The sequence below is a fragment of the Nematostella vectensis genome, chromosome 1, assembly GCF_932526225.1.
Source record: "Nematostella vectensis chromosome 1, jaNemVect1.1, whole genome shotgun sequence".
NCBI lineage: Eukaryota > Metazoa > Cnidaria > Anthozoa > Actiniaria > Edwardsiidae > Nematostella > Nematostella vectensis.
The window spans coordinates 3,043,711-3,058,239 of record NC_064034.1 but is presented as its reverse complement, the minus strand read 5'-3'; the positions used below and the strand labels follow the sequence as shown (position 1 = coordinate 3,058,239).

Sequence of the window (14,529 nt, the reverse complement as noted above, 5' to 3'; positions counted from 1 at the left end):
GTTTGGTGGCAAAGGCTTTTGGCGGCAAAATAACAGCAACTTAAACACGAGGTTCCGGTATAAAAGGCTTACCTCCGCCACAAAAAATGGCAACCGTCAAAATTACGTCATCCTTAGCTTATATTCGCTTGATTTTTTGCATAGATGTTCCTTGTGTAATATAAAACAAAATAAGCTTTAGTATTTTTTGGTAGATAATCCGTTCTTGAGATATTGCAAATTGTAAGACTCTTGATTTGTATGAAATTGCCCAATTTGGGCGAAATTGCTACTTTTTTCACGATCTATGGCACTTTTGCTCAATCATATCTCAGGAACTGATCATTTACCAAAAAATACTAAAGCTTATTTTGTTTTATATTACACAAGTTACCTCTAGGCAAAATATAAACAGAATGTAAGCTAACACAACCGTACAATTTTAATTTTGCCATTTTTTGCTCCTGTCGCCTGAGCCCTGCCTCCATTTTTCAAATGGAGAGAGTCCAATATGGCGGCCATTACCAAAGAACGCCCCCAAATCTAATGATTTGATATCAAACAAATAAATAATTTCCCAATGAAAGAAAATATATGTTTGATTTGTACTTCAAGCCTTTCTTGGCAGCGAGAAATGCATTCGTACATTTACGGCGCGATTTCAAATCTCCCGCCTTTCCCATCGACGCCATTTTTGGTATGTTTACCTTCCCGTCCCTCTTAGGGATGGATTTGGTGAGCCACAGGTAGCCCAGGCAATGGTTGCTTGTTAGTAGCTCGGAATTCGGCTGTTCTGAGAGGGGACGGGTAAAGCGTTTTTTTGTGAAATGTTGTCACTAAAAAATTGCCTTAAAACTTAGAACATGCCATGTTGTCAAATTCACGTGTAATACACGATTTGGCGGGGTTTTCTCAACGGAATTTATGAGTTCTCTCCCCCTACCAAATCGTGTCATTAGACCATTGTGCCCTCGTGCTAATTTATCAGATGCAGGGTTAAAAGTAGGGCTTAGTACCATCCCAATAAAATGCGACACTATTTGTCTGTACAAAACAAGGGAGTGGTATACAATGAAAGAAAACATTTGTTTCAATATTTGATTTTAAAGTGCATAACTGGCTCACAGAAACAGCAGAAAACCCTTCGTACAATGTCTCAGCTTGTATACTTGTAGTTTTATAAATGGGTTGCCAAAACATGTTTTATACTTTATAAAAAAATTATACAAAATAGAGACATGACTTTTACTGTTTTCATTCAATGGATATCCCCCTGTATCTACACTTGCTTTTACTGTAAGAATAAAAAGTCTTGAAATGTATGGATAAAAGAGAAAGCAATTTGTTTTTTTCTCTTGGGTATAGCTTGGGTATGGCTTTGGTGGAAGACTCTTTTCGTTCGCGAAATTCGGAGGGACGCTCACTACACAAATGTACACGCCGTCTGCGATAGACCCACAACAAAAGATGTGTATAACCGTGTATAACAGGGCTGTTTCAAGGACTGTCTAGAATGTTCTTTAACCAGATATTTGATTAAACACGAATTGTTTTGCTATAAAGAGACTCGCTCCGCCTCGCCCTTCTTTCTCCGCAGCTCTTAGTGCAAATATTTCTTAGTTCTAACAACTTCCGATGCTCGTTATCGCTCGCTATAAGTAGCGAGCGTGTCTTATCCCAATAAAGAGTCGAATTTATTACAAGAATGCCGGTCTCGTTATGCTAAATCCCATACCCTTCAGTATGTCTAGCATCGTATTACGGCGTAAAGCCCGTGCATACTGCACCCGCACAAACCAGCATTGCCGGCGAATTCTTGCTCGACTGACCACAAGACGAAGAAAATGTCAAGTCAAGCGGAAATTCGCCAGCAATGCTGGCTGGTGTTGGCGCAGTTTGCACGGAGCTTTTAAGTGTACGAGCCCCCGAGAAAACAGCTCACCAGCAGGTACAAAATGCAGGCTGCATTTTTCGGTGATTACTTTTCACGCTCCATCCCACGGAAGGACCTCTTTTTTGCGCTCGCGGGGACGAGGTAATTTTGACGGTTGAAAAATTAATTGTGATCAAGCATATTACGACGACAAAAAGACGAATATTCTGCCTGATTCCTCGGCAATGGAAAATCGTGTGGCGCTGAGGTTTTGGGCTGGTTGGACTCCAACTATGTGTGAGGATGTCGCCGTGATTTGAGCGCGATTAGGCGGGATTACTTTAGTGGCACCGTATTAGCAACACGAATTTTCTTCTTTTATTTATCGGTTGTTTCTATAGGCTGTAACACGTCACACGCTGGCATGTGATGCATAGTTAACGTGACGCCAAACATTAGTTAACCGACCGCTATAACGACACAGACGTCATCTACACCTGCCCACGGTCAGAAAGAGTGTTTGACTTATTATTTTCCTGGAGTTATACAAAACCGTTGAGTATAATGCTAAGGAAGAAGGTAACCTATCTATAGTGTACACGATAATTATTGTAACTAGCATGTCTTTTATCACAGACTGATTGAAAACGCGGACTATAAATAGAGCTATTCTGAGGACATTTCAGGAATAGTATTTACCACATAAAATGTGGTCATGGTACCAATATGGAAATCAATTCCTGAATTCGTGAGACAGGTATTCGTGGCAAATGGCCGCATCGGTTGCCAAGGAACCAATAACGTTTACAGGTAATATGGCAACTCATACTCGAGTCTTGATGTGCAAACAAGTTAATTTTCGTACGCCAAGTGCTGTTCTTTTTTCAATGAAAATAGGCCGAATGGATGCAACCATTATGGCTAAAAACGTTTCTCATAGAGGTCAATGCTGGTGGTTACCGAGATGCCATGGCGTCCACCTTTTCCCTGGGTTGTACATCGTGTCTTTTGGTCATCTCTAATGTGGTTTTAATGTCTCAAAATAAGACCTGTGACGTCAAGGTCAAGTGATGTCACATGGTATCTTACACAAGTCACTTGTATTCATGTCACGTAATATCGACGTGACCACGCCACGTAATTTCACGTTACGTAATGCGATGTCACATACTTCGCTTAACACCCCGGCGCCTAAGATAAGAAATCACGCCAGAGGCCATTCTTGAACTGTAAGTAAAGCCACGGTGATACAAGGCGGGAGCAACAATCCCGTTGCTATGACCACGTATGACGTCAGTCTCTGAGCCAGGGGTGTTTGAGGCACTCGGCGGCCGTCGCCCTGTTCTCCTGGTTATAGTCCAACATGGGCGCGAGGAATGAGACGAACTCGTCAGCACTCTGTCGAGACCACTCGTACTTCTCCATCAGGACTTCCGACAAGCCCCTAAAAAACACAACATCTTTCAGCACTTCCGACAAGCCCCTAATAAAACACAACATCTTTCAGCACTACCGACAAGCCCCTAATAAAACACAACATCTTTCAGCACTACCGACAAGCCCCTAAAAACACAACATCTTTCAGCACTTCCGACAAGCCCCTAATAAAACACAACATCTTTCAGCACTACCAACAAGCCCCTAATAAAACACAACATCTTTCAGCACTACCGACAAGCCCCCTAAAAACACAACATCTTTCAGCACTACCAACAAGCCCCTAATAAAACACAACATCTTTCAGCACTACCGACAAGCCCTTAAAAACACAACATCTTTCAGCACTACCGACAAGCCCCTAAAAAAACACAACATCTTTCAGCACTACCGACAAGCCCCTAATAAAACACAACATCTTTCAGCACTACCGACAAGCCCTTAAAAACACAACATCTTTCAGCACTACCGACAAGCCCCTAAAAAAACACAACATCTTTCAGCACTAAGCCCTTAATAAAACACAACATCTTTAAGCACTACCGACAAGCCCCTAAAAACAACATCTTTCAGGACTAAGCCCCTAATAAAACACAAAATCTTTTAGCACTACCGACAAGCCCCTAAAAACACAACATCTTTCAGCACTACCGACAAGCTCCTAAAAAACACAACATCTTTCAGCACTACCGACAAGCCCCTAAAAACACAACATCTTTAAGTACTTCCGACAAGCCCCTAATAAAACACAACATCTTTCAGCACTTCCGACAAGTCAATAATAAAACACAACATCTTTCAGCACTAACAACAAGCCCCTAATAAAACACAACATCTTTCAGCAATACCGACAAGCCCCTAAAAAAACAAAACATCTTCCAGTACTTCCGACAAGCCCCTAATAAAACACAACATCTTTCAGCACTAACAACAAGTCCCTAAAAACACAACATCTTCCAGCACTACCGACAAGCCTTTAAAAAAAACATCTTCCAGTACTCCCGACAAGCCACTAAAAAAACACAAAATCTTTCAGCACTAAGCCCCTAATAAAACACAACATCTTTCAGCCCTACCGACAAGCCCCTAATAAAACACAACATCTTTCAGCACTAAGCCCTTAATAAAACACAACATCTTTCAGCACTACCGACAAGCTCCTAATAAAACACAACATCTTTCAGCACTACCAACAAGCCCCTAATAAAACACAACATCTTCCAGCACTACCAACAAGCCCCTAATAAAACACAACATCTTTCAGCACTACCGACAAGCCCCTAAAAAACACATCTTTCAGCACTACCGACAAGCCCCTAATAAAACACAACATCTTTTAGTACTACCGACAAGCCTCTAATAAAACACAACATCTTTTAGCACTAAGCCCTTAATTAAACACAACATCTTTCAGCACTACCGACAAGCCCCTAAAAACACAACATCTTTCAGCACTACCTACAAGCCCCTAAAAAACACAACATTTTTCAGCACTACCAACAAGCCCCTAAAAAACACAACATCTTTCAGCACTACCGACAAGCCCCTAAAAAACACAACATCTTTCAGCACTACAGACAAGCCCCTAAAAAACACAACATCTTTCAGCACTACCGACAAGCCCCTAAAAAACACAACATCTTTCAGCACTACCCACAAGCTCCTAATAAAACACAACATCTTTCAGCACTACCAACAAGCCCCTAATAAAACACAACATCTTTCAGCACTAAGCCCTTAATAAAACACAACATCTTTCAGCACTTCCGACAAGTCAATAATAAAACACAACATCTTTCAGCACTAACAACAAGCCCCTAATAAAACACAACATCTTTCAGCAATACCGACAAGCCCCTAAAAAAACAAAACATCTTCCAGTACTTCCGACAAGCCCCTAATAAAACACAACATCTTTCAGCACTAACAACAAGTCCCTAAAAACACAACATCTTCCAGCACTACCGACAAGCCTTTAAAAAAAAACATCTTCCAGTACTCCCGACAAGCCACTAAAAAAACACAAAATCTTTCAGCACTAAGCCCCTAATAAAACACAACATCTTTCAGCCCTACCGACAAGCCCCTAATAAAACACAACATCTTTCAGCACTAAGCCCTTAATAAAACACAACATCTTTCAGCACTACCGACAAGCCCCTAAAAAACACAACATCTTTCAGCACTACCAACAAGCCCCTAATAAAACACAACATCTTTCAGCACTAAGCCCTTAATAAAACACAACATCTTTCAGCACTACCAACAAGCCCCTAATAAAACACAACATCTTTCAGCACTAAGCCCTTAATAAAACACAACATCTTTCAGCACTACCAACAAGCCCCTAATAAAACACAACATCTTTCAGCACTACCAACAAGCCCCTAATAAAACACAACATCTTTCAGCACTAAGCCCTTAATAAAACACAACATCTTTTAGCACTCCCGACAAGCCCCTAAAAACACAACATCTTTCAGCACTACCGACAAGCCCCTAATAAAACACAACATCTTTCAGCACTACCGACAAGCCCCTAAAAACACAACATCTTTCAGCACTACCGACAAGCCCCTAATAAAACACAACATCTTTCAGCACTACCGACAAGCCCCTAAAAAACACATCTTTCAGCACTACCGACAAGCCCCTAATAAAACACAACATCTTTTAGTACTACCGACAAGCCCCTAAAAAACACAACATCTTTCAGCACTAAGCCCTTAATAAAACACAACATCTTTCAGCACTACCGACAAGCCCCTAATAAAACACAACATCTTTCAGCACTACCGACAAGCCCCTAATAAACTATACAACATCTTTCAGTACTACCAACAAGCCCCTAAAAACACAACATCTTTCAGTACTACCGACAAGCCCCTAATAAACTATACAACATCTTTCAGTACTTCCGACAAGCCCCTAAAAAACACAACATCTTTCAGCACTACCGACAAGCCCCTAATAAAACACAACATCTTTCAGCACTAACAACAAGTCCCTAAAAACACAACATCTTCCAGCACTACCGACAAGCCTTTAAAAAAAAAAAACATCTTCCAGTACTCCCGACAAGCCACTAAAAAAACACAAAATCTTTCAGCACTAAGCCCCTAATAAAACACAACAACTTTCAGCACTAAGCCCCTAATAAAACACAACATCTTTCAGCACTACCGACAAGCCCCTAATAAAACACAACATCTTTCAGCACTACCGACAAGCCCCTAATAAAACACAACATCTTTCAGCACTACCGACAAGCCCCTAATAAAACACAACATCTTTCAGCACTAAGCCCTTAATAAAACACAACATCTTTCAGCACTACCAACAAGCCCCTAAAAACACAACATCTTTCAGCACTAAGCCCTTAATAAAACACAACATCTTTCAGCACTACCAACAAGCCCCTAAAAACACAACATCTTTCAGCACTACCAACAAGCCCCTAATAAAACACAACATCTTTCAACACTACCAACAAGCCCCTAAAAAACACATCTTTCAGCACTACCAACAAGCCCCTAAAAAACACAACATCTTTCAGCACTACCGACAAGCCCCTAATAAACACATCTTTCAGCACTACCGACAAGCCCCTAATAAAACACAACATCTTTCAGCACTACCGACAAGCCCCTAATAAAACACAACATCTTTCAGCACTACCGACAAGCCCCTAATAAAACACAACATCTTTCAGCACTAAGCCCTTAATAAAACACAACATCTTTCAGCACTACCGACAAGCCCCTAATAAAACACAACATCTTTCAGCACTACCGACAAGCCCCTAATAAAACACAACATCTTTCAGCACTACCGACAAGCCCCTAATAAAACACAACATCTTTCAGCACTACCGACAAGCCCCTAATAAAACACAACATCTTTCAGCACTACCAACAAGCCCCTAAAAAACACATCTTTCAGCACTACCGACAAGCCCCTAATAAACACATCTTTCAGCACTACCGACAAGCCCCTAATAAAACACAACATCTTTCAGCACTACCGACAAGCCCCTAATAAAACACAACATCTTTCAGCACTACCGACAAGCCCCTAATAAAACACAACATCTTTCAGCACTACCGACAAGCCCCTAATAAAACACAACATCTTTCAGCACTACCGACAAGCCCCTAATAAAACACAACATCTTTCAGCACTACCGACAAGCCCCTAAAAAACACATCTTTCAGCACTACCGACAAGCCCCTAAAAAACACATCTTTCAGCACTACCGACAAGCCCCTAATAAACACATCTTTCAGCACTACCGACAAGCCCCTAATAAAACACAACATCTTTCAGCACTACCGACAAGCCCCTAATAAAACACAACATCTTTCAGCACTAAGCCCTTAATAAAACACAACATCTTTCAGCACTACCGACAAGCCCCTAAAAAACACAACATCTTTCAGCACTAAGCCCTTAATAAAACACAACATCTTTCAGCACTACCGACAAGCCCCTAAAAAACACAACATCTTTCAGCACTACCGACAAGCCCCTAATAAAACACAACATCTTTCAGCACTACCGACAAGCCCCTAATAAAACACAACATCTTTCAGCACTACCGACAAGCCCCTAATAAACTATACAACATCTTTCAGTACTACAAACAAGCCCCTAAAAACACAACATCTTTCAGTACTACCGACAAGCCCCTAATAAACTATACAACATCTTTCAGTACTTCCGACAAGCCCCTAAAAAACACAACATCTTTCAGCACTACCGACAAGCCCCTAATAAAACACAACATCTTTCAGCACTAACAACAAGTCCCTAAAAACACAACATCTTCCAGCACTACCGACAAGCCTTTAAAAAAAAAAACATCTTCCAGTACTCCCGACAAGCCACTAAAAAAACACAAAATCTTTCAGCACTAAGCCCCTAATAAAACACAACAACTTTCAGCACTAAGCCCCTAATAAAACACAACATCTTTCAGCACTACCGACAAGCCCCTAATAAAACACAACATCTTTCAGCACTAAGCCCTTAATAAAACACAACATCTTTCAGCACTACCAACAAGCCCCTAAAAACACAACATCTTTCAGCACTACCAACAAGCCCCTAATAAAACACAACATCTTTCAGCACTACCAACAAGCCCCTAAAAACACAACATCTTTCAGCACTACCAACAAGCCCCTAATAAAACACAACATCTTTCAGCACTACCAACAAGCCCCTAATAAAACACAACATCTTTCAGCACTAAGCCCTTAATAAAACACAACATCTTTCAGCACTACCGACAAGCCCCTAAAAAACACAACATCTTTCAGCACTAAGCCCTTAATAAAACACAACATCTTTCAGCACTACCGACAAGCCCCTAATAAAACACAACATCTTTCAGCACTACCGACAAGCCCCTAATAAACTATACAACATCTTTCAGTACTACCAACAAGCCCCTAAAAACACAACATCTTTCAGTACTACCGACAAGCCCCTAATAAACTATACAACATCTTTCAGTACTTCCGACAAGCCCCTAAAAAACACAACATCTTTCAGCACTACCGACAAGCCCCTAATAAAACACAACATCTTTCAGCACTAACAACAAGTCCCTAAAAACACAACATCTTCCAGCACTACCAACAAGCCTTTAAAAAAAAAAAACATCTTCCAGTACTCCCGACAAGCCACTAAAAAAACACAAAATCTTTCAGCACTAAGCCCCTAATAAAACACAACATCTTTCAGCACTACCGACAAGCCCCTAATAAAACACAACATCTTTCAGCACTAAGCCCTTAATAAAACACAACATCTTTCAGCACTACCAACAAGCCCCTAAAAACACAACATCTTTCAGCACTACCAACAAGCCCCTAATAAAACACAACATCTTTCAGCACTACCGACAAGCCCCTAAAAACACAACATCTTTCAGCACTACCAACAAGCCCCTAAAAAACACATCTTTCAGCACTACCGACAAGCCCCTAATAAAACACAACATCTTTTAGCACTCCCGACAAGCCCCTAAAAACACAACATCTTTCAGCACTACCGACAAGCCCCTAAAAAACACATCTTTCAGCACTACCGACAAGCCCCTAATAAAACACAACATCTTTTAGTACTACCGACAAGCCCCTAATAAAACACAACATCTTTCAGCACTACCGACAAGCCCCTAATAAAACACAACATCTTTCAGCACTCCCGACAAGCCCCTAAAAAAACACAACATCTTTCAGCACTACCGACAAGCCCCTAAAAAACACATCTTTCAGCACTACCGACAAGCCCCTAATAAAACACAACATCTTTTAGTACTACCGACAAGCCCCTAATAAAACACAACATCTTTCAGCACTACCGACAAGCCCCTAATAAAACACAACATCTTTCAGTACTACCGACAAGCCCCTAATAAAACACAACATCTTTCAGCACTACCGACAAGCCCCTAATAAAACACAACATCTTTTAGTACTACCGACAAGCCCCTAATAAAACACAACATCTTTTAGTACTACCGACAAGCCCCTAATAAAACACAACATCTTTCAGCACTACCGACAAGCCCCTAATAAAACACAACATCTTTCAGCACTACCGACAAGCCCCTAATAAAACACAACATCTTTTAGTACTACCGACAAGCCCCTAATAAAACACAACATCTTTCAGCACTACCGACAAGCCCCTAAAAAACACATCTTTCAGCACTACCGACAAGCCCCTAATAAAACACAACATCTTTCAGTACTACCGACAAGCCCCTAATAAAACACAACATCTTTCAGTACTTCCGACAAGCCGCTAAAAAAACACAACATCTCTCAGTACTACCGACAAGCCCCTAAAAACAACATCTTTCAGGACTAAGCCCCTAATAAAACACAACATCTTTCAGCACTACCGACAAGTCCCTAATAAAACACAAAATGTTTCAGCACTACCGACAAGCCTCAAAAAACACAACATCTTTCAGCACTACCGACAAGCTCCTAATAAAACACAACATCTTTCAGCACTAAGCCCCTAATAAAACACAACATCTTTCAGCACTCCCGACAATCCCCTAATAAAACACAACATCTTCCAGCACTACCGACAAGCCCCTAAAAACACAACATCTTTCAGCACTACCGACAAGCTCCTAATAAAACACAACATCTTTCAGCACTAAGCCCCTAATAAAACACAACATCTTTCAGCACTAAGCCCTTAATAAAACACAACATCTTTCAGCACTACCGACAAGCCCCTAAAAAACACAACATCTTTAAGCACTAAGCCCTTAATAAAACACAACATCTTTCAGCACTACCGACAAGACCCTTATAAAACACAACATCTTTCAGCACTACCGACAAGCCCCTAATAAACTATACAACATCTTTCAGTACTACCAACAAGCCCCTAAAAACACAACATCTTTCAGTACTACCGACAAGCCCCTAATAAACTATACAACATCTTTCAGTACTTCCGACAAGCCCCTAAAAAACACAACATCTTTCAGCACTACCGACAAGCCCCTAATAAAACACAACATCTTTCAGCACTAAGCCCCTAATAAACCATAACATCTTTCAGTTCTTCCGACAAGCCCCTAATAAAACACAACATGAGGACAGATCCTAATAAGAATTAAAATGGAAAATCGAAACAGAGTCGCAAAATCTGCCAACGTTTCAAACAAATTACGACAAGCAACCAATAGGGGCGTGTCTGTGCCCCCAATACTTCCTTAATGCCCTTATCGTCCTTATCCCCCCATATTTCGAGACCTACTATAACTATGAAGTGTTGCAATTTTTTATTATATCTTTTATTATAGCTCGTATAGCCAGTAAATGAGAAGTGTGGACGAAATGCCAAATTGAATAATTCTTACCATGGTCTCAGCTTTGTGATATGTTTCAATTCACCTGTGTAAAATAAGAAATGTATAGATTAGTATTTGAATCTTAAAATAACTGAAAAAGGTAAGATTAAGCGTTTCATTTACCTTTCTTGTTAAAATAATCCTTGGAGTATTTCCCAGAAAGGGCGATGTGCTTGGGTATTCTTCCCAGCAGTTCAATTATATGGGCTAAGTGATCTAGAAACAGCAGTGTACACATGAGCTATGGCAAGACGAGCTGCAGCCGAAGTTATCTGCAATTGTTAAAAAGGGGGTGTAGAATAGGGTGTGATAGGGAACAGTATGAACTGACCTTCATCGCGTGAATAATCCTCTCCAGAGTGAGGTTCAAACAGAAAGTCTCCAGTGCATAGCTCAAATGCCTTTAAACACAAAGAAGGCAACTAAAGATTAAGTTACACAAATCAGAAAAATAAGAGTTGAGCTACAAAGCTTATAAACACAATACCAAATGACCTTAAAAATAAATGTTTCATACAATGTACTCTATTCAAAGACACTATAATAAGAAATGTCTATTCCTCATCTAGGAATTGTTGCCCTAAACCCATTGACCAATCAATTTGATGCTCGCAGGCGAACGTTTTTTTTTTTTGCATTTTACCACATGCGCGTCAATGATTGATTTAAACAATTGATTGACTAGGCGCTATTCCCCAAAAGGTATGGTTCCTGGATTCTTGACAGTTTTAACATAATAAATCTGGCGGTAGTCTACAAACGATATTAATCCACAGATAATAGTCCAGTTTGGAATTCTACTATACCCGCTGGACAGACAGACTAAGGATGCACCAACACAGTGAAAGAATCTGATGGAGCTTAGAATAAAACAATGCAGAAACTTGTGAATTCTCCGTGATCTCGCTAGTATTTGTAAAGCATTCACTGGAAGCCGAGGCTTGCACAATATTAATGCTTCCTCAGTGCTAGCAGGCCCAATGAAACTAGACTATTCATTTTCAACGTGTTGTGCTTCATACCCACCATACACGCCGTGCTCCAGATATCAGACGGTGGACCATACTTAGCACCTATTAACACCTCCAGACAGCGATACTGTCGGGTCTGAATCTCTTCTGTGAAGTGGTGATGCTGAAATGGGTACAAATTGTAATCATGGTCTTCATTTCCAAAAGAAGTCACAGTATGGGGTGTGTACAAGACGTCTTCAAAAGACTAGGGGTCAAGTAGAGGGTATTAAATAGAGAGATGGCCTTTTGTTAACCCCTTTTTATAGGTTTAATTTGAAAGACAAAGTCGGTCTGGACAATAAAAAGCTCTCTCTACAAAGCTCTTCGCTTTAGAAATCCATCTTGTACAGTGATATTTGCTCAGGTAAACTGGAAATCCATTTTGAGTTTCGGTCCCCATGACTGACCGTCCAACATGCATTCCCCAGATCGGCTATCTTGACCCTGAGTTCAGACTCTGACTCCTGGTCATCTGTATTGTCTTCCTCCATGTTTATCGCAACTTCCCCTGCCATACCGACTTCAGGAGTGCACAATTCTAAAATCACAAAGAAAGTCTTATGTTAACAACAGTAGGATGGAGGTGTCTGCTTGTATATAAGGTGACATACTGTAATAACTGCACTAAACTACTGCATAAGTAGAGTATAACTATTGCGTATAGGGTATTTCGTACTGAAAGGATCTTAATAAACGCCCCCTTATCTGAAGAATGCCTACCATCTAATGAATGCCCCCCTTAAGTTTACAAATTTGTATTGAAGGTCCCTCTCTATCAAACGGCCCCTTTCTAATAGATCCCCCCCACCACCCAGCCTCCCAGCTTAAAAACAAACGACACAGGAATTCCGGTAATATAAATCAAATTTAATTGCCATTTTGCTTAATCTGAGCTTGGCTTCTACAGGGTGAGACTTGCTCAATATCAAGAAATGCTTGCTACACGAACTACAATTTAATGTGATCCTGACTGAAATCACAACCCCACTGCACTTGGTATGTTTTTTTGTTGTTATAGTATGAATGCCCCTCTCTAATAAAGGCCTCCTATCTATCCCCCCAGGAACATCCAAATTTAAAAAAACGCCCCGGGTGTTTATTTTATCATTTACAGCAGAGTATAACTTATGAGTAAAGTGAGACATGGTTAACCTTTCTCATCAGACGGTGGCTCCTCCTCCATCATACTGCTCCCGGTGTCATCCAGTTCCCCATTCACCAAAGGGTCGATTGCACCTTTATAAAAAAGAAAGAGTTATGTATGAAGCCTATAAGCCTTAAATTACAATGACACGGATCGATTAAAAAGGGCAATTAAAAAGCGCCATTAACCCACTTTAAATTGCCATTATAACACACATCACACGGCGATTATGACACACATAACACTGCCATTATAACAAACATCAAATTGTCATTATAACACACATCAAATTGTCATTATGACACACATCAAATCGCCATTATAACACACATCAAATTGTCATTATAACACACATCAAATTGCCATTATAACACACATCAAATTGTCATTATGACACACATAACACTGCCATTATAACACACATCAAATTGTCATTATAACACACATCAAATTGTCATTATGACACACATAACACTGCCATTATAACACACATCAAATTGCCATTATAACACACATCAAATTGCCATTATAACACACATCAAATCGCCATTATAACACACATCAAATTGCCATTATAACACACATCAAATTGTCATTATGACACACATAACACTGCCATTATAACACACATCAAATTGTCATTATGACACACATAACACTGCCATTATAACACACATCAAATCGCCATTATAACACACATCAAATTGCCATTATAACACACATCAAATTGTCATTATGACACACATAACACTGCCATTATAACACACATCAAATTGCCATTATAACACACATCAAATTGCCATTATAACACACATCAAATTGTCATTATGACACACATAACACTGCCATTATAACACACATCAAATTGCCATTATAACACACATCAAATTGTCATTATAACACACATCAAATTGTCATTATAACACACATCAAATTGCCATTATAACACACATCAAATTGTCATTATAACACACATCAAATTGTCATTATAACACACATCAAATTGTCATTATAACACACATCAAATCGCCATTATAACACACATCAAATTGCCATTATAACACACATCAAATCGCCATTATAACACACATCAAATTGTCATTATGACACACATCAAATCGCCATTATAACACACATCAAATTGCCATTATAACACACATCAAATCGCCATTAACAGTGATCAATTCTAAACTGG

The 14,529-nt window shown here is 40.0% G+C and overlaps 1 protein-coding gene across 2 annotated transcripts in view; it reads right to left on the bottom strand.

The window, feature by feature from the left end:
• Positions 1 to 2,207: 2,207 nt before the first annotated feature.
• Positions 2,208 to 14,529, bottom strand: part of LOC5509784 (SRSF protein kinase 1) — a 30,218-nt gene continuing 17,896 nt past the window's right edge. Inside the window, exons 11-17 of one of the 2 annotated variants that reach the window (XM_032378772.2) lie at positions 13,343 to 13,426; positions 12,598 to 12,728; positions 12,204 to 12,311; positions 11,509 to 11,578; positions 11,301 to 11,393; positions 11,187 to 11,220; positions 2,208 to 3,296 (exon numbers count right to left, since the gene is read on the bottom strand). In XM_032378772.2, coding sequence (XP_032234663.2) covers positions 3,146 to 3,296; positions 11,187 to 11,220; positions 11,301 to 11,393; positions 11,509 to 11,578; positions 12,204 to 12,311; positions 12,598 to 12,728; positions 13,343 to 13,426 — 671 coding nt within the window. In that variant the 3' untranslated portion in view covers positions 2,208 to 3,145. Of the gene's footprint in view, positions 3,297 to 10,846; positions 10,902 to 11,186; positions 11,221 to 11,300; positions 11,394 to 11,508; positions 11,579 to 12,203; positions 12,312 to 12,597; positions 12,729 to 13,342; positions 13,427 to 14,529 lie in introns of those variants that run through there. The other variant, XM_032378774.2, reaches the window with a different exon arrangement.